Source organism: Phalacrocorax carbo, chromosome 2, assembly GCF_963921805.1.
Source record: "Phalacrocorax carbo chromosome 2, bPhaCar2.1, whole genome shotgun sequence".
NCBI classification, from domain to species: Eukaryota; Metazoa; Chordata; class Aves; order Suliformes; family Phalacrocoracidae; genus Phalacrocorax; species Phalacrocorax carbo.
In genome coordinates, this window is record NC_087514.1 from 30,236,277 (window position 1) to 30,255,548 (window position 19,272).

The 19,272-nt window shown below is 41.5% G+C and overlaps 1 protein-coding gene and 1 long non-coding RNA gene across 2 annotated transcripts; one reads left to right on the forward strand and one right to left on the reverse strand.

Annotated features, from left to right (window-relative positions):
* Window positions 1-571: 571 nt before the first annotated feature.
* On the reverse strand, window positions 572-18,708 carry LOC104040699 (carbonic anhydrase 2). The gene is made up of 7 exons (XM_064442472.1): window positions 18,543-18,708; window positions 17,690-17,887; window positions 7,356-7,474; window positions 5,828-5,920; window positions 5,008-5,070; window positions 3,789-3,944; window positions 572-1,433 (listed from the first exon to the last, which is right to left on the reverse strand). Exons 1-7 carry the CDS (start codon window positions 18,574-18,576, stop codon window positions 1,314-1,316), a joined length of 783 nt encoding a protein of 260 aa, XP_064298542.1. The 5' UTR covers window positions 18,577-18,708; the 3' UTR covers window positions 572-1,313.
* LOC135311884 (uncharacterized) lies at window positions 3,940-16,297 on the forward strand. Its single transcript, XR_010371420.1, has 3 exons — window positions 3,940-4,451; window positions 4,862-6,589; window positions 11,742-16,297. It is a non-coding gene; the product is annotated as an uncharacterized LOC135311884 (long non-coding RNA).
* Window positions 18,709-19,272: the final 564 nt, after the last annotated feature.

The window sequence follows — 19,272 nt, forward strand, 5'->3', positions numbered from 1 at the left end:
TATTCCATATGTGTTCATGAAAACACAAGTAATCACCTAGAAAGGACCCAGCAATGGAAGTAATTGGAAGCTATCGTCTGCTCAGCAATGTTTCTGTTGAAAGAAAATCTTCTGTTGAAATCATTCATATATGATACTGTGAGGCTAAAAACCAAACACTGAGGACACAGTCTTTAAAGATTTGGCCTAGTTGGAAAAACAGATTGAATATCTGTTCTGTATAAGGATGAGGTATCTTGCTTTTGGGCTGTCACAGAGGGCAATGTTTAAGCAACTGGTTTGGAGAAGCCCATTCTTCAGTATGATTTTGTTGAAAATTCTTGTGAGAGGATCTTCTATCACGCAGTCAGCTTTGATGATAATTTGTAGTGATTGCTCAAAACTAACACTTCCTTCTGCTGTCTATCAGAGAAGATTTCATAACATATAAGGATATGTTTGCATTTGTCTTCAGTGTCATTGAAACCAATTCCTAATATACTATATGTTTAGTAATTATGTTTAATATGCAACGATGTGAACAGATTAGTGACCCCTTTCTTGAATTAAAACAGCATCATGGAAGCAAAAATATAAGTATAGATTTATTAGAGAAGTTATCTAAAATACAATAATATTTTCCTCTTTAAATTAGAGCATATATTATTTCAATGAAAAGATATTTTCTATTGTTTCTATGGTAATAACAACTTTAAAAGATAATACTTAATTTAGGACATTTTTATTTTAAAAAATCCAACACTACCATTAAGACAATCAAGGTTGTTGATAACATGGGTAAAAACGTAAAACTGTCAAAAATATTTACATGTCGGTTTCTTAAAATCTAAGTAGTCTAATTCTCAATACTCATTTTGCTTTTCTTTCTCAAAATACTTTTTTTCCTAAATCATCTCTAGATTCTGTATTCCTGTGCTTTTCACAAAGCTTCAAGTTATCATTAGTTATGTGTACTACCACACCTGTGGATGAGGTTTCTTAAAATGGCTTATTTTACTATGACCATATCCTCTCCCAAGTAGACAACATACTGTTCGCTATACCAAAGTGTCAGTTGCAGTAATAGCCACCAAAATGCACACAGCCACCCACCCCCCCCCATGCCTGCCCCAACCCCACACCATAAGAACCCTTTCCTATTTGGCCAAGAGCCTTTCACATTTCGTTAGCTGGCATTTTAGATACAGAGCAAAAGAAAGAATAGATCTGGGAGACAAGATGTTGCCAGGGCACACATGGCAAAGGTTTGATTTGTGCTTAGCAAAAGGCGCTCCTCACAAGCACAGCAATTTCTAACACACGCAGCACTGAGGTTACTGGAATGAAGCTCTGACTTCTCTGCTCTTCAAAGGTTGACATGGGCGCCAGTTGTCCACCATATGGCACACGGGCTCATTCTCAGCACTGAAGCAAAGGCCACGAAGTTTGCACATCTGTGGAAAAAGGCACAAACATCCTCAAATGCATGCTCTTGTTTCAGCAGGGCTATTTGAACCTTCGGCCTGAGCCAGAGGTCCAACTCAAAGTCTCACCAGCACTTATGGTCTAGAGATGGCATCACCACTCATGTGTCTCTGCACTTGATCCACACCATTTCCTGCCCCTGACACAGGCTCTCCTGCCCAGAAAATATCCTAGCAAGAACCAAGAAACCACAGAAAACAAAGACCTAGGCACACATTTTCTGAATTCTGTGGACAAAGAGCTGTTTGTCCTTGATCCAGATCTGAATTGAAACCCTTTTAGAATCCTTTGCAAGTTGTACTGTTTTGCCTCTTTTGAAAGTTGGGGTTTTTTAATCCCATTGAAATAAAACAAAATGAAACCCCAAACAACAACAAACAACAACAAAACAAGAAAACACCCAACTTATCCTTGGGTCAAATTAAAGCAGCCAAATTAATTCAAATTCATCTTGATTTTCAAATACTGTAAGAGGAAAAAACTGCTCCACATCAATAAAAGGATACTGTAAGGTTTTAGTGCTTGTTTCTAAATTAAAAATTGGTGTTTGAACAGTCTGATGTAATAAAAGCACCTTGATGTCTAAGAGGGCACCTCCAAAACTAAAGAAAAAGACTGTGCCAGAATACTAACCCCCCCCAAATGTGATCTCACATAGACAGCTGGAACTGCTGACAGAAGTATGTAGGCAGGATACAGGATTTTGTACAAGTCAGGCTGCAGGACAGGCTTTCCCTCATTCAAGGAGGAAGGCCCCAGCAGTGTCCAGCCCAGGAGAGGACTTTACCTTCAGGACCGACTGGAAAAAAGTTCAGAACTCAACCTCTGCTAGGAACTACTGTGTCACTACAGCAAATGATAACAGGCTCACTACACCTTTTATCTATCTTAGGAAAACCAGTTCAACTCAAACCCAGTGTCAATACTCTGCTTTATGATTTCTCATTTTGATCAGCTTTGGAATGAAAAGGCAAGCCGCCACACACACTGTTTTGATCTCAAATCCATCTTTGAAATGCCAATGGTACTATGGAGGGGTGTGTGTGGGAGAAACAAGTGGTGTCTTAACACTTGTAGGCGGTTAAGGTAGGTGTAGTAGGAAAAACAACTCTATTTTGATGAATATGCCCCTGCCCTATAATGAAACCATATTTGCAAACCTTGGATTATCAATAACAATACCAGTAGTTTAGAACAAGTAAACAGTGTCAACTTTAATGCTCCCTTGCAGTTTATTAATAGTAATAATTGCTATAATTATTATTTCCAATAGTTCTTCCATGTCATCTATTCTATCTTTTACTATGTTAAGTCCCACAACAGCTCAGTTGCACTTTTTTCACATCAGCTGAATAAAACCCCTAGAATTATGTGAATTGTCAGCTTGTCTGCCATTGATAAAGGGGATTTAAGTGTTTGAAGGGTGAACTAAAGCCCTTCAGGCTCTAGATTCTATTTATATCTCCCAAGCACACAGATGCAAACCCAAGGATGGAATCTTGCCTCTATGTAATTTCATTAATGGATGGTGCAGAAAACTAAGGCCAGCAGAGATTTAATTGGTATGAACTCCTTCCTAGTAGGAAGACTGTATCCTCCTCAAGCTGCTCAACAGAAGAAAGGATTTTTTTTCAGGCAGCAGAATTCTGGAATCCGCAAGTTTTCTCTCTTGCAAACAACGCAGTTTTGTTAGGATTGTCACAATTCTGCGTGGGATTTCCCAGTCTGTTCTGTGCTGAATAAAACTTGTAAAATGAGCTCTATGTCCTGGAAATGCTGGAAGATCAACAAACCAGCTACAGATCTATGGTGTGAGATTGCAGATCCATAACACATGCTCTTCAGATGCTTGGTGATCCCGGTATTTTCAGGGCAGGTATACCCAGAGAGGTGATCTGTGTATGTGCAGCAAACCTGCTGACACTCACAATACATGCTAGACTAACTCTGCGCTGGGAAAATGGTCCTTTCATGAATGCTACGAATATCCCAGATTTTGCCACGTGGCAGCTCTAATCATGTATCTGGAAAGCCCGATTACATTTTTAACTCCCCCACTCCCCACTATTTTCCATGGACTGTGTCCAAATGGAGGACAGTCTTATATTTTACAGCAAACTACTTCCGCACATAGAAGGAGTCCTATCAGAAGACGATAACCACTTCAAATATATTTTTTTGACATGTGATGGTAGGTAATACCCTGCAGAGCTCTGCAGTAACATAAACTGCCATTTCATTTAAAAGATCACCAGGAGGGCTGAACCAAAGCAATAAATACAACTCCAGTACGCATACACTGGCACCATCCACTGGAAACATACCTGCTCGGGGCTGACAGTGATGGGCTCCTTCAGAACGTGCCAGACCACACATTCGAGCAGTGGGGGAGTGGTCAGTGAGCCAGGGTATGTCCAATAATCTCTACATGCAGGAAGCAGTCCAGTGGGGTCAAAGTTTGTGAAGGAAGCTTGCTTCCCCTACAATAAAGAAAGCAGGTGGGCTAATGTCAGGGGAGAGACCACGTACACACGTTGGGCTTGCAGTAGTAAAGTCTCCTGTGGGGAGCAACATGTTTGGAGAAAGGCAGAAATGGAGTTTGGCATGCACTGCTGAGTGCCTCTTAGCAGAATATTTGAGATTAATGTACTGTAGATATTATATCCTATATAATAATGTACCAATATAATATTATAATACTTTCAAGACATTGTTTCTCATTTCAGATCTTGTTCCTTGCTCCAGGAGATATGATTTGACCTGGCTGAAGGAACAATGAGATTTCAGATGCCAACCAAGTACACTGATGGCACTGGAAATAGAGAACCTGGGAGACCTGTTGGAGAGTCCATTGCAGTAAATGGAGTACATTTACCTCAAAGGGAGCCTGATCACAAAGATGACAGCATAGTTTCATACTTTACTTTTCCTGTCCACATTTCTCATTGGCACAGGCCTTCACCACTATAAAAGTACCTTATTACTGAGTAAGTACTTTCAGTTTCTCACTACTCAGCTCACTAAGATCACACACACGCTTCACATAATATTTAAAATACAGAAAGGCTTCCCCCCCACCCCCCAAGAGTTGTATATGCTGATCAAACTTCTTATCTGGACTCCCTCTATAAATAGCCAAGAAAAACATGCCCTCTTGGAGGAAGGAAATTTATCCAACAGATGCAGAGATGAGGGGAACTGCCTTTTGCATCTGCCACCACTGACTAGAAAGGGCACCTAGAAGAATAGTTTATATTAGGAAGATGAATCCTACCCTATAGGTTGAAATGCAGTTAAAAGACAGAAAAATGTAGTCACAGAGATGCAAAAACTGTCACTGTTTCTAGTATTCCCTGTCCTCTACCACAACTTCATTTGAATCTCTTTTGCATTTAAGATTACAGGAGCATCAGTGCCGATGGAGGAAGGTTTGTTTTACTTCTGTACATGCAGCAGACTGGGAAGAAGTAAAAAAACCACTTTGTGAAGACGACAACAGCACAGTTATGACTGGTGTCAGTCAACACAGACCGCTAACATTACCTTGGTTTGAATGGAGTTCAGAGCATCCACAACTTTCTGTATTTCAGGCCTGGCATTTCCTACCTGTAATACAAACCATATGAAAAGAAAATAACCATGCACTCTCAAGATACCTTTAGTTTTCTGTTACAGTTCTCAAGGAAACATTTTATAGTACATTTTCCCAGCACCATTCCATTACATAACACGAGTATTACAGCAAAAGTGACTAGAACTGTCTCTAAAATCATGCCAGCTGACAGTCAGCACAAACGGGTCAGCCAAGGACACTGGACAGAATATTTTCTTTTACAGCACATGGATTTATTTTTGGACTTGAGCTGTTCCTTTTTGATAGAAGTCACCCTCCTATATAAGACACAGTGAAGCCAGGACACAGTGCACACTGCTGGGGCAGAGTCACCTTCTTCAACTAGCTGTGAAGACAATTCAACTAAGACAAAATGCTCTGGACATTTAACAATGACAGGAAAAGGAAAATAGGTGTTATTTAGGTTGGTCCTAAATTCATACATGACTTTGTCAGTTATGCACATCACCTTTCACTGATAAGTGTTATGGCAGTGTCACTGTCATGATGAAGGCAAGTATGCTGCTATGGGGCTGCCACAGTGATTGATGGCAGTCATACTCCATGGCTAGTGTACAATTTTTATATGTAGAGAAAGCCAAAAATCTGGAGCACCATCTAGTTTGCTCTGGGTTTGTGCCTTATAACATAATGCTGCCTTATTCTGTATTTTAGGCACTTGGGTCTCCCTGCAACACAATGAACACACTGGACTCATCCAAATAATACAAAAGAAAAGGTTTAACTAACCTTCATGAAGATGCCTACCACAGCCAGACCATCAGGATGCTTCACAGCTTCAGCAAATTTACCATATTTTACGTTCCAGTGAACAATATGGAGCTAGGAAGAAGAGAACAAGAAGTGCTATGAAGATGATATTCTATCCACAATATTTTACAAATGAGGATGCAGGGAAGTAATTTATTAAACATTAAGAGTAGATGGTATTTTACTGCTGAGATTTAAAAACTTCTGTGTACAGTTAAGAATTTGTTGAATCATTCATCTACTTTCAAGTTTCATTTATGCAAAGAGATTTCTATCATGCGTTTTATTTTGCTTCTCACTCTTATTCCCAGATGAGTTTTAAATGCAAACTGTGGCTGTATCTTTCTGCTTTTAGACTGGTGAAACTCCTGTTATCTTCAGCGTGAGTTTTTCCTGCATGCAGCCTGCAAGACTTTGATATAGTATTTTAATGCTATATATCCTGGAGTTCTTACCAACACCAAAAACCGTGGCTGTCCGGTGTCAGGGAAAAGCAGCATTAACTACAGATCTGACCTGGAATCTACAGAGTTTGTTTTAAAAACAGTCCTGTCCTTTTCTGGAAAGCCTTTGAAAAGACTATGAAATTAATCTTGAGGTCGCACTAGCCAGGATGTTGCTTTATTTATGATTTCTGAGTTATTTCTAATTTAAGTTCATCTGGCTGTTTCCCCATATCTGCAAGTCGAGCAAGTAATTATGGTACTGTGAACTGACATAAGGCAACAGCAAGTTTCTTGGGTAAGTCAAAAGCTACTTTATGTCATAAAAAAACAGCAGAGCCAGTGAATTTGTGGGAAAATTTCTTTTATCCATCAATGCAAATCACAGGTTTGGTTCAGTCAATGTGCATTTATGAAAGGGTTAAAATAAGGCTGTCACAGCATCCAGAGGTAGATTTCTAAATGGGGGACAAGGAAAGTTGGGATGCAAGACACTAAAGTCACTCCATTTCTGTTGTGACACTGTAATACAGTCTTAAGTGGTCCAATGGACATCTGGAATCTCAAGAATATTATGCGAAGTGCCTGCACAGCCCCACTTTGCTACCTGCCCTCTCCACAGCTCCCCTTGCTCTTTGCTACCGAAAGATGAAAGGGTCTGCCCCAAAATTTTTCTGTTGTTTATATAAATGTCTCTGATGTTAGAAACTGAAGCTAGGAAAGGGGGTTGTGTGTGTATAGAGGTGCTGCAATTCTAGTTCCTCATAATTTTCAAGAGTCACTGAGAAAGCACGGGAAAACCAGGGATAGTTAATGTGAGTTTTTCTGCTTCTGTAGTCTCTTTGATATGAAGTAGCTGAAAAAACAATTAGTCATCCAACTCTAATCTCTGTTCTTGCAAGGAGTAGGTCCTGGGATGGCATTGTACCAATATCTTCTATGGTAACCCCCACAATCTCTTGCTCTATGAAGATTTGTAGAGAAGCTGCTACCATGGTGGAATACTACAAAAAAACCACAACTCATTATACACAAAAGACTGCAGAAGGTAAAGCATGTCCTACCTCTGCATCATACTTCACACCATCAACAGTGTGCTCAGACCCTTGGCCCTCACAGGATCCCCAGTGAATGTGAAACTGTGCCAGCCTGTAGACTCCATCCAGGGCTCCTCCTTGCAGCACTGCAAAGCAAAGAGCCTCCATTAGCATCTCCCATAGCCTTTTCACTTCAAACTGGAACATCCATCTCAAGTCTTCCAAGTGAACTACAGTTCATTGATCTGCATGCTGCCATGCTACTCCAGATCGTCCTCAATGGTTCATTGCGGCCATAGGCCAAAATCAGTAATAAACATACAAAACCATAAGTGACTCTACAGTGAGCATCTCATCGGCAATTTAACAGGCATGCTAATGTTACAGGTGACAAGGGGAGAGCCAAGGATGTAACTCTTCTGTCACCAAATAAATAAAAAAAAGCCAAGAACAGCCTTAGTAAGAGGTCCATATACAGTTATTCTATGAAAGTACACTTGAAGACCAATTCACCTTTCACTTATTAATGTACTCTGTCTCTTCCTTTTAGACACTTCATCCATTTAGGCCTTAATCCTGCAAATCCTGTGGTAGATTGGATTGAGTAAAATGCTTTTGGTTCCAAATGAAACCTAAACACCTGTTAGCCATGGGTTGCAGCAAGGTAAAGCACTAGGCACAGTGCAAGGCATTGTAGAGATGTGAATTTAAATCTCTTGTCCCTCCCAACCCCTACTCCTCAAGAATGACTTTAAAAATATGGTGGCAAGAATGGCAATGCCTGCAGAGGCAGATTTTTTAAAAAATATGGGTTGGAAATGAGGTGTTTACTTATGCTCTCCACCATCTGACATTATTCCTGCTATGGGACTGCTGTAAGTGGAGTGCTCAGCCACATTTTCAATTGAGCAGGTTCCCCTGAGCTCCCTTACTCTGCTGGCTAGTTTTAACCTTGTACTTAAATTGTGACCAAACACCATTACGATATGCAGGATCAAGCCCTGTTACAGCAAAATGCTCAAGGAACAGACAATGTCTCCTCCAGTGTAGCATAAAGCACAGAACAATAACAAATAGTTCTATTAAATAGAGCTATTTATCTCAGTTATTAGAGCAAGCTTTCACACTGGTTTGTGGTTTGTTTCTGGTTTTGTTCCCCCCGCAAGCATCTCAAATTCGCAATTAAATCTTTAAGATGTTAATATTTAAGAATAAAAATATTTGAAAATGTAATTTGAAGATCAATGTAGTTGATCTTAGAGATCAATTTCTCTCCTTATATACATAACTATATATAATAAAGTGACAGAAGAGTGTTGAGTCAGGTATTACATGTAAGTGTGCTCTGTGTATGTGCCACAAACAAAATGGTTCTGTGGAGTAAAGATGCTTTCCTCTCTGTCTGCAATTAGTCTAGACACTATCACAATACGTCCATGTGTGAAAATATACATCAAATGCAGATAGGAGAAGGTCACTGTCTGTTCAGGTTTGAATAATTCTGATTATATGCAAGCATGGACAATAAGAGCCATGGATAGTTGGTAATGGAGTGAGAAGGATTTGACTAAAAAACTGGAATACGTGAAAATTAAATAAGATATATATAAACCACATTAGTTTCCACCGGTGTGCCTTACACATGCAATATTTGGGTTCAGTGGACAAATTTAGTATTTGCCTAGGGCTTCTTCTTCGGTAAATATATTTAGAAGCCTCCCAACATGTATTTCTCTTTGAAAAATGTGAATGTATGTTTCGCTGCAGTCTGTAATTTCTGATACCGTAGCCAACACTGAGCAGCCAACAGAGCAAGACCTGCCCTACCTACTGCCAGGCTACATGATACAAAGAAGAATGGCTAGTTAAAGTAATTAAATAGGAACATATCTTATTCTACTTTTATGTTTCTGCACGTGCTAGTTACCACGAAGCATAACTATTTCAAGCACAGGGCTACAAATCAGAATATTTTTTTTTCAGAACAGTGACTGTGAACGTGCATTAGTTGCTTTCGAAAATTAAGTAATTGGTTGCCATGCCTTTACAGGTGCAAGATCATTTAGTCCACACAATATCATGTTTCATTTAAAAATGATGCCATGGAGTTGCAATGTTTCAGTTTCAGTTCCTTTGGCTAATGGACTTGCTGCTCGTTGCAGGTACAAATGGACTGAGGTTCCACCATTCCTCAACCTCAGAAAGCACTAGCGCAGCACAGGTTAATCTGCCATTATTAATCCGTGGAAAGCATGCTGAAAAGCAGAACCATGCAGTCTTCTTAAATCCATTTGCAGTGTTATTTCTCTACACAGTTCGCTACGGTCCCATAAAACTCAAAAGATGCAAAAAAATCTCTTCACAGTTTTTGCTTACTTTTCTCATTCTGTGGTTCTCAAATCCAGCACTAGCTTATTTTGACTCACAGCAGAACATTCAAAAAAAGTAATAATTAGATTAGTGTAAATGAACACAAAGTCAGCAGGCTTAATTACAGAACAGCTCTTCTTGTTCTAGCCTACATTAAGCAGTTATTTTTTTAATACTTCTCAGCCTCAAACTTAAAAAGCAAAGTAGAAATGTTAGATCTGAATTTTCTTCCAGCAGAAGCTTTTTAAACCATGAATAAATGCTACCAGCTTTTGCAAAGTAAAAGTTCATCGAAAATGAGAGCAACAATCACACTGGGAACTTCCCTGCCCCATGTGACATGAACATTGATTCAGGCCACGTTGATGACAGAAGTCCAACTTTTCCTTCCCCTTTTTTTTGAGGCATGGGGAAATTCTGATCCATATTCGAGCATCTCATCATTAGCTCCCTTCCTTTTAGAAATTAGTATTTGTGTATGTCATCCTGGAAACCCATACATAGCTGTGCTCCCTTTTGTTATGTAGCACCGCTTCAATGCGAGGTGAAGACAGCACCAGCCAACCTGGAAAACACATTCTTTTCTTACAGGTTCATCCCACTCAACACAATCTATGTCAGTGATCTGTTCTCCATAGATGTGTACAGGCCAAGAGCCAACAGCTTGAAAACGCAACATTTTTTTTTTTTATTTGGCAGTTATTTGAAATTTACAGTGAGACAAATTTGGAGCTACTTTGCTTAGATTACAAAGTGGTAACTGTTTTCAACCTTCTACCCTTTACTGGAGAAGTTATACTAGTAACATCCAGTAATTATATTGCACTGTTATTAAGTGATCTCATAACATTTTCTAACTTAGGTGAACATAAGTATTAGCAGTGCTAATTTGGAAATTCAAATAACCAAATGAACTGTTCCATTTATGTCTGTGGGATTTCTTAGCTAAAAAAAGGTGAGCTTGATTTGCCTCCATTACACAATCTTTGGATATTTGGAAACACCCAAAAATCAAAAGGCATTTTGCTGCACCTGGGACAGCTGTTTACTGAGGCCACACAACTTTACTGTTCTATGTAAAGGCAAGTCACTGAGTAGTTACCTTTCCTGTGTAGAACAGCACAGCTCCATACAAAAAACGCTGTGGACCTCTTTTCAGGAAGTGGCAGCCTCCACATCTGTGATTTTTTGCAGGAATACTGTGGAATTACTGTTATTTAGTTACCTCCTATGGGATGCTCTCTCTATACAGAGCAGGAGACTAATAAATCTGATCAAGGCAATAAACCTGTCAAAGAAATAATCAAAACAGCTGAACTACAAGATTGTTTCATGAGTTAGAATGAATTCCTTCCTGTCATACAAATTAGTGCAGTAAGAAAAATACTACTCTAAAGTTTGTTACTCCGAGAAAACGCAGAATGAGAGAGTGTTCTTCAAATGGAAATCACTGACAGGAAAGCTCCTTCCAGTAGCTGAAATACTGGGTCTGCTACAGCACAGTGGATGTCCAGAGCTCCAAGCTTAGGAAATTTAGCTCTAATTGAGATTCCACCAAACAAAAATCTAGCAGCAGGACATTTCCAGCATCTGCCTTTGAGGACAGCCCTCTTGCACACACATTGCTTTGGCATAAAGAAAGCCCCGATTTTGTATCAGCCTGCAGTAGATGTGCATGTGTGTATGACGTTCTAGGTATGTGTGTATGTAAATACATGCACAGTACACACATTAATGCTAATATTTTGTAAGCTTTTGTGTATGCACAGACATCTCTATGACGGAAAACAGGCCTTGAAGACACAAAGTAGGTGAAACATTACTTGAGAAAAAAAATCTTGAGCACCATGCACTATTAATGGCACACAAAAAGGCTCTTACGAGGATGCTCAGGGATTAGCCTTATGTTCTTATACAACAATGAGCTTTCCCCGTCTGATGGACAGAAGAGTTCAGTTAGGGTAAGCTGTCCCTTCTGTGAAATATGGAGTACAGAGCGTCACATTTTGTGAGATGTTTCCTTCTTTATGTTATCTCTTTCAGACATTCCTCCTAGGACGCTGTATCATGACGAGCAAGAGATCAAGACAGCATGCAAGCATCTGACTGTAGGGAATCATACTCGCAGAAAACATCTATAATGGGTTTCACCAAGAGAAAAACTACGTAATTGGTATCTCATTTTCAAGAGAAAAACTCTACTCTGACCTTGCTAGAGGGTTGGCCTGATAAGGCAACAAGGATGTTCCACAGAGATAGACCAGAATGAAACATCTGCCAAAATGCAGCAGGTCTACAGACGTGTGTATCAGCAGTGGGTCAGTGATTCTGATTCACCTCAGCTGAACTATTTCATCCAGACTGGGGAGCAGCCAGAGAGACTCTGACCTGCTTACGGATACAAAGTCATTTAGGTTCTTAACTTTCCTCCTGCTCCCTGGGACCAGCAGAGTTTATTTCTCATGTAGTCTCTTAAATGAAGATTCTTTGACAGTCATAAGGTGCTGTACCGAGCCTCTGATCAGCCTTCAATCCTCATGTTTCACACCCTATGAACTGACAATGACTTTGTAAGAACTGAGTAGGAAGCATTAAAATTCTTAGAAGTAACTGATTTAAATTCTGATGATAGCAGCTATAATACTAATATCAGTTACTGCTTACAGTACTGAAAATTGTGTACTGGACATGGTGAGCATACTACATTGAGATCTAATGAAGGATGAACAAACTTAAGGTGTAAGCGTTGCCTCTAAGTACACAGCAGTCCCTCATGCCTCTAAGTAAATGAACAAATATATTGGCTGGGACGATGGTGACATCTGGCACACAGCTTCATTACATCTTAAAAATAAACTTTTCCAAGTGGCCCTAGCTGATAACAGCTGACTAGTTTATCCTGGTTTTGCACTAAAAGCACCTCTAGAGGAGTAATTTGGAAGAAGGAAAGAAGTTGCCATGATTCTTACAGACATAATTCATGTCAAATTTCTGCCCAGCAGTTGCATGTTTAAAAAAAAAAAGTTCATGTAAGTGAAGAAGGGCACTTCTGGGCCTGAGACAATGCAGGACTGATCTCCACCCCTCTCATTTTCCTTTCCAGTTCCTCAAAACAGTAGAACTATTCTCAAGTCACCTGCTTGTGTAGGCTTTGCAGCTTCTGGTCATCGCCATTCACTAGAGAAATGACTTAATGATCACACACCCTCTGGGACCTCTGACTTTCTTGTCAAGCAGTGCACAAAAGTACTTGTGACACACAGGCAGGTGTCCAAATACTATAAGCAATCAGCTCCCTAATTTACGATGCAGAAGGGTCAGCACATTGCTTAGGCTACACTGTACTGTGGACCTTCAATCCATGACTGTATACTGATAACATCCAATACTATTCTAGCACAGCTAATGTTACATCTTCAGAGTTGGGAAGCCTAAAAATAGCCCAGTGGCAGCGACTTGGATTAAAAGTTGTGCCTTAAGGACAGCAGACTCGCATGTTTCTTCCTCAGTTTACCTGCTGAGGGGCAGAAGTGTAGGAAAAGAGCAACAGTGGCACAACTTTCAGAGTAACTCACTGCCAACCCAGCAGTGCTAATGCACTGGTTGTTGAATAACAAATGAAAAAAAAAATCTGTTTGTTTACAGCGAGTCATAATTCAAGACAGATGAAGCCTCCTCATTAATATTGACAGTTATAGGAAGAATTGGGCAATGTATTTGATTACAACTACTGAAAACCTCCCAAGGGGTGCTAGTTCCAAGGTCAATATAGTATTTTGATTTCCCTAGGGCTCCTCACAATTTTAAAGTTCCACTACAACTGAGTATCCACAAAAGTGTCAGATTTACATGGGACTCTGTCTTGGATTTCAATATTATCTCTATCTCAGCAGCAATGAAGGAAAAGGAAATAATTAAGGGACTTGTCCACCAGCAGAAGTTGCCAGTACATTTAGTAATGTCTCCAGAGCCTTACACCACCGTTGCAATTCACTTCTGTCAGGTTCTACAGCTAAAATATGATATTTTAACATTCTTGTTATGGAATAAATTAATTGATGATTGACTTCTTCCTTTTATAAGTGCATCACACACATGATACAGTGCCTACCGCTGTGAGAATTTCCCACTTGAATTTCAGGTTTTAGGTGAATTCTGGAAACTTCTGTGAAACACAGACAACACATTGTAGGTATGTTACAAAATCTTCTTTCGGGCTCTTGAACCTCTCTTGAGCAAAGTCACTTCCTGTGGTTTTACAGCTCTGCGAAGTCTCTACTTCATCTTTTAAAGGGAGTGAAATACACTCCTTACACTTGCCCTTACAGCAGACTACAATATAAAGTGTTTAATATGATAAAGTACCCTTAAGACACTCCTTTGCTGTAAAGTTCCTAAAATAAGGTGCACTGTTATAATTCAAAGGTTATCAGCACCATTTCCTTCACTCATATGTGGAAGGTCAGGTCCCAGGATACAAGAGTGGATGAACCTGAATCTGTAGTTTTGTTCCTACTGTCACTTTTATCGTTATGAATTTTTGCTTTTATTTAAAGTTATAGAAGTTTTAAAGATGAATGCCTGCAAATACTTGACTTTCACCATTATTAACAGACAGTGGACATGAGAATTAAGAAAGCAACTCCAAGAATTGAAGAAGAGAAACTGATCAACAACTGGAAGAGGAAGTTCAGTTTGCTTTCTTCATACAAGTCTAAGAAAACATTCTGAAAGACTGCAAGGAAACAAGAAAGAAGGCATCTTTTTATCTAAGGGAAAATAATGGAATTTCAGCAAACAAAAAAAAGTCCATAAACATGGCAATGCCGATTTATGAATCTTCTTTCCATACACCATTTCCACCAACTCGCAACTGTGAAATATGAAGGGGATTCACTTTGGGAATTGACTGAGCCTTTAGAAGTGTATTCCAGAATGTAAAAGCTGTCACGCAGCCCAAGAAATTCAAAGGTTTACTACAAAAACTGAAATAGAAGATTTGGGGGTAATTGCTCAGGAAGAGGGTTTTTTTAAACATGCTTAGTATCATCTAAGTGTGTCTGATAAAATTAGCGGGGAAGTAAAACAAAGTCAGGTTCTACAGCTATCACAAAGATTTTAACATAATTTCTCCATTAAAACATCATTGTAAGAAAAAATTAAATGGGTCGTAGGCATAATTACAACCTGAATTAACAGTTATGTCTATAAAGCTCCACCTATTAGTAAAGCGATCCTCTAAGAGCAGACAAGAAAGCATTTTCTTCTGTGAAGATATACAGGTCATATAAATTGCACATAGATCACTTTGTTTTAAAATGTTAAACTTTTATTTTACATCCTTACTATGCTAAAGAATATAGATGGGATATAATTTTAAGAAATCCTATTTTTTCTTTTATTTTTTTAGTTTTTCACTCACATGGGCAGAAGCTTTATACGACATATTCTTGTGTGTACACACATAACAAATATATATTATTTGGGAGGAAAAATCTCTCACATAATTTTTAGTATTCTAACACCTTCTTGTTGTTACTTGTGATTAATAGTACTCACATTACATATTTTTTGAATCAATGAAATAAATAACAACTACTTTCAAAGACTTTTATCCAAACATGTATTTTAGCTTTCTTACTTATTTTTACTATACTTTTACTGCCTGTATCTTTTTTATTGCAAGAACTCATTTTGCATACCCTAATGAGCAGGAGTCAAACAGACAATACCTAGAACTGCTGTTCAATTTACTTCACTGCCATTAGTTAGGCTGAAGGTACTTAATGAATGGATCTACTTCTTGGTTTTTGAATAATCTTCAAGACATGAGTAATTGCACACAATGATCTTATTACTTCATTTTGCGCCTACTACCACAGATACCATTACTGCATATGGGACAGCTCATCGGAGCACGCACTATAGCCTGTGGGAAGTATTTACAGGATTTCGTTCCATTGTCTTCTGTAAAACACACCAGCACATCACATTATTTCACATAGTTTCTCCTTGTGACTGTTGCATGACGTCTAACCGAGAATTTGGTATACACATTACAGTTAGTCTCAAATTCAGAAACAGGAGTGAATCAAGCACAGTCAAGTCAGACAGCTCTATTTTGTGTAAGGAAAGTAGGTTACCCAGTTAACTGCATACAAATGAAGCCATTAACTGTGCTGCCAGGTAGATTCTATGCACTGTAATTTTCAATAGGAATTGTGATGCTGAAGGATCCACCCTTACCTGGCCTCAGAGATCTGTTTAATGCCTTTTTTCCCCCTAAAGAATAATCAGTTTCTTATTCACCAATACAGCTACTGAGAATATTGCTACTTGCATCTCCTATCCTCCCACTCTGAAAGCTGTGTCACTGCATATCTGTCAGAGGATCCCTGTCACAGATGTTCTGGTTCTGCACCGACTTCTCATAAAAAGCATTCTTCCTACAGACACTTCTTTAGATCATTATATGTTCCTGCATTTTTTCTGCCCAAATACAACCTAATTTTCACAATCTTTCCAAACTTATGCATGCACAAAGTGAACACATAATAGTTTTGTTAGACTGTGAGGACCTGAACCTGTTTCCTCAGGGCTCAGTGAGAGCAGGCTCACATGTATTTCGTGAAAACATAATCCCTTTTTCTGTACTCTGAATCATTTACTTTATGACACTGTTAAAATGAACATGCATCCAGCTCCTTCAGCTCCTCAGCGCTTCAGAAAAATAAACACTAAGAATATTAATGTGGATGCTCTGTGTAAATTATACATGGACCTATGTGTATTTATATGACTGTGAACCCTTACAGCTGACCAGTTAATATTGTTCAGTATAAAGACTGTAATTAAAATACAAAGTCAAATTTTTAGTGCAAAGCTGAATGTCTATTATACTCTTATATTACATTACCTGCAAATCCCCCACTTTTTTAGTGGGCATGGACCATTTGCTTTCAGCACCATTCCCCAAATGACATTGCCAACGAAATGCTTAGGAAAAATAGGGCACTTACTCAAGCAAGTTAAATCAGGCAGTGTCTAGAGAAGGCAGTGACTTACAATGGGATTGTTTTTGCTGTCTAAATTAAAAATAGAGGCACATTCATTGTAACAGGGTGATGATTTCTGCAAATTCAGCCAGCTGAAAAACTACAATTAAAGACTAAAATACAAAACCCTTGTTGCAACTGCAGCTTGGATTCCGTCCGTCCATCCACGCGGCCACTCCTTTCGGTAAGGTTTACTGGAAGGTTTGCAGGATTCAGCACCTAATTTCCCCATACAGTGCAATGAACAGTAAGACGCTGTGGAACAACTGCCTGCTAGCAAACTTTGTAGGAATGTGTCAGATATATTCTCTTTATCCAGAAAGCCCAGCATCAAGAAATGTCAGGGATAATGCTTATTTAAATTACAGAAGAGCAAAGGTATTTTCTAATCATTCCTCTGTTTCTGTGCTAACCTGGGAGCATATTGGCTTCAGAAATATGAAATAATATTTTGATAACCAACAAAACTATTTCCAAACTATTTCTACTTCAAGTTTTTAACTGTAATCCTTTGTTATTTTAAGGCCAACTTCTTCCTATGATGTATTTTGCCTCTTCTTTTAACCATTTAGTTGGTGGCTTATGATGAGCTATGCCTAAAATTGTTCTTGTCAAATAATCTTTTTTTTCACCACAGCTGAGCTCTTATCCAAATCCTTCTGATTTAAACAAATATAAAGCAATTCACTTCTCTGGAGTTTAGAGCAGGGCAGCTCAAAAATGCCCACATAAGCCTAGTTTTATTCTAACAGGAGCTCAGTACCCTTCTAGTCTAAAGGAGCTGTGTGGGATGCTGAATCCTGACCTTACTGAAGCCAAAACACGTCGGTATTTTTTGTCTTTTAGAAAACCCTGGGGCCTCTACAGACATTTTAGCAGCAGCATTAGCAGCAGTTTCTCCCACCTCCAGCCCTGCACACGAAGATGAGGTCTCACCTGACTTGTCAGAAGAATCATCAAACTCCACGTTGAAGGAGTGCCCGTTGTTGACTATGTTTTTAGCCGTGCTGGCATCATAACTGAAGCTGAGAGGCTTCAGAGAGGAGTCGTACTTGGCGGACTTGCTGCTAATGGCGATAGGGGACTGGCGCTCTCCATTGGCGATGGGGAAGTGCTCGTGCCAGTGAGCGGGTCCTGCAAGACAGCGCAAAGCAGCTCAGCGGGAAAACACACGAAGCTCGGGGAATATAAATGATAACCCTCACTCTAGAAACCGGGATGTTTTAACACTAGTATCAGCCTTTAATAATGTACCGCCCGTGCGGGCTGCCGGTGCTGGCAACAGAGAAGAGGGAAAACCCCACCTGGGGACAAGGCAGGATCCCGGCAGTCCCTGAGAGGGAGGTGGAAGCTGGGGTTTTACCGGGGAGTCCTTTTAGGGGCCACCCTGTCCTGCTGGAGCAGCGCCCCGTCCTCCCCTCTTCCCTGCGCCGTTACCGAAGTAAAGGAATTGCAGCAGGAAAGCAGAAGATGCTCCAGGCAAACCGCGCGGCGCGCCGGGCTCGCTGCTCAGGCGCAGGTGGCGGCTCAAGGTTAAAAGGGGGAAAATTAAAAAAAAAAAAAAAAAGAGAGAGAGAGAAAAAACTGCCACCGAGCTCATTCCCGCTCCGGGCACGGGCTGGGTGCGACGCGCAGCGGGCACGTCCCGGGCGCTGCTCCCGGGGACCCGCCGGCAGGTGTCCCGCACGGCGCCGTGCTCTGCCGCACCGCACCGCGCCGCGCCGTGCCCCGCCGTGCCGTGCCCCGCCGTGCCGTGCCGGCCGGAGCCCCGCACCCGCCGGGCACTCACCGTCGTGGCTGCCGTATCCCCAGTGGTGGGACATGGTGCGCGGCCCAGCTGTGCCCGCGGATGCCGTCGCAGCGCCGTGGCCCCGCCGGCCTCTCAGGGGCTTTTATAGGCTCCCGCCAACTCCATGCCCTTCTCCGCGGCCGGAGGAAGGGGTGGGGAGCGCGGGTGGGGAGCGCGGGTGGGGAGCGCGGGCGGGGGCGGAGGGAGACTCCGCTGGGGGCGGGGAGAGCGGGCTCGTATCATCCGCGATGGGCCGCGGAGCTGCGGCGGGCCCGGCCGGCAGCGCCCCCGGCAGCCGGGGGAGGGGGGGCGGCCGCGGCCCGGGCTCGGGCCCTGGCCCTGCCCGCCCTCTCCTCCGTCCGTCCCTCCCTCCCTCCTCGCCCCCTGCCCCGCATTGCGCACCTGCGGAGCGCCGCGGAGCGCCGCGACCTTGGGGAGGTGCCGCTGGCGGGCGGGCGCGCGCGTCCGTGCGCGGGTGCGAGAGTGCTTGGGGCGCGCGCGTGAGTGTCCGTGTCCGTGTCCGTGTCCGTGTGTACGTGCGTGTCCGTCCGTCCGTGCGCGTGCGGGGGAGCGGCGCGGCGGTCCCCTGCTGCTCCCTGCCGGGGGCGGAGGGAAGGGCCCGGCGGGGCGGCGGTCGGTCACCTGCCCCGCCGCCCGGGCCGCTTCGGGGCGCCGGGTGTTGGAAGGGGTCCCGCGGGGCCCGGAGGCGGAGACCTGAGGCGCTGAGGCG

Excerpts from the sequence above, each read along its gene's own strand:
- LOC104040699 (XM_064442472.1), bottom strand. The coding sequence starts at position 18,576 with ATGTCCCACCACTGGGGATACGGCAGCCACGACG. Across the intron at positions 17,888-18,542 it reads GGGATACGGCAGCCACGACG|GACCCGCTCACTGGCACGAG; the intron begins GTGAGTGCCCGG and ends GCTGTCTTGCAG. Across the intron at positions 5,071-5,827 it reads TGGTAGGCATCTTCATGAAG|GTAGGAAATGCCAGGCCTGA; the intron begins GTTAGTTAAACC and ends TTTGTATTACAG.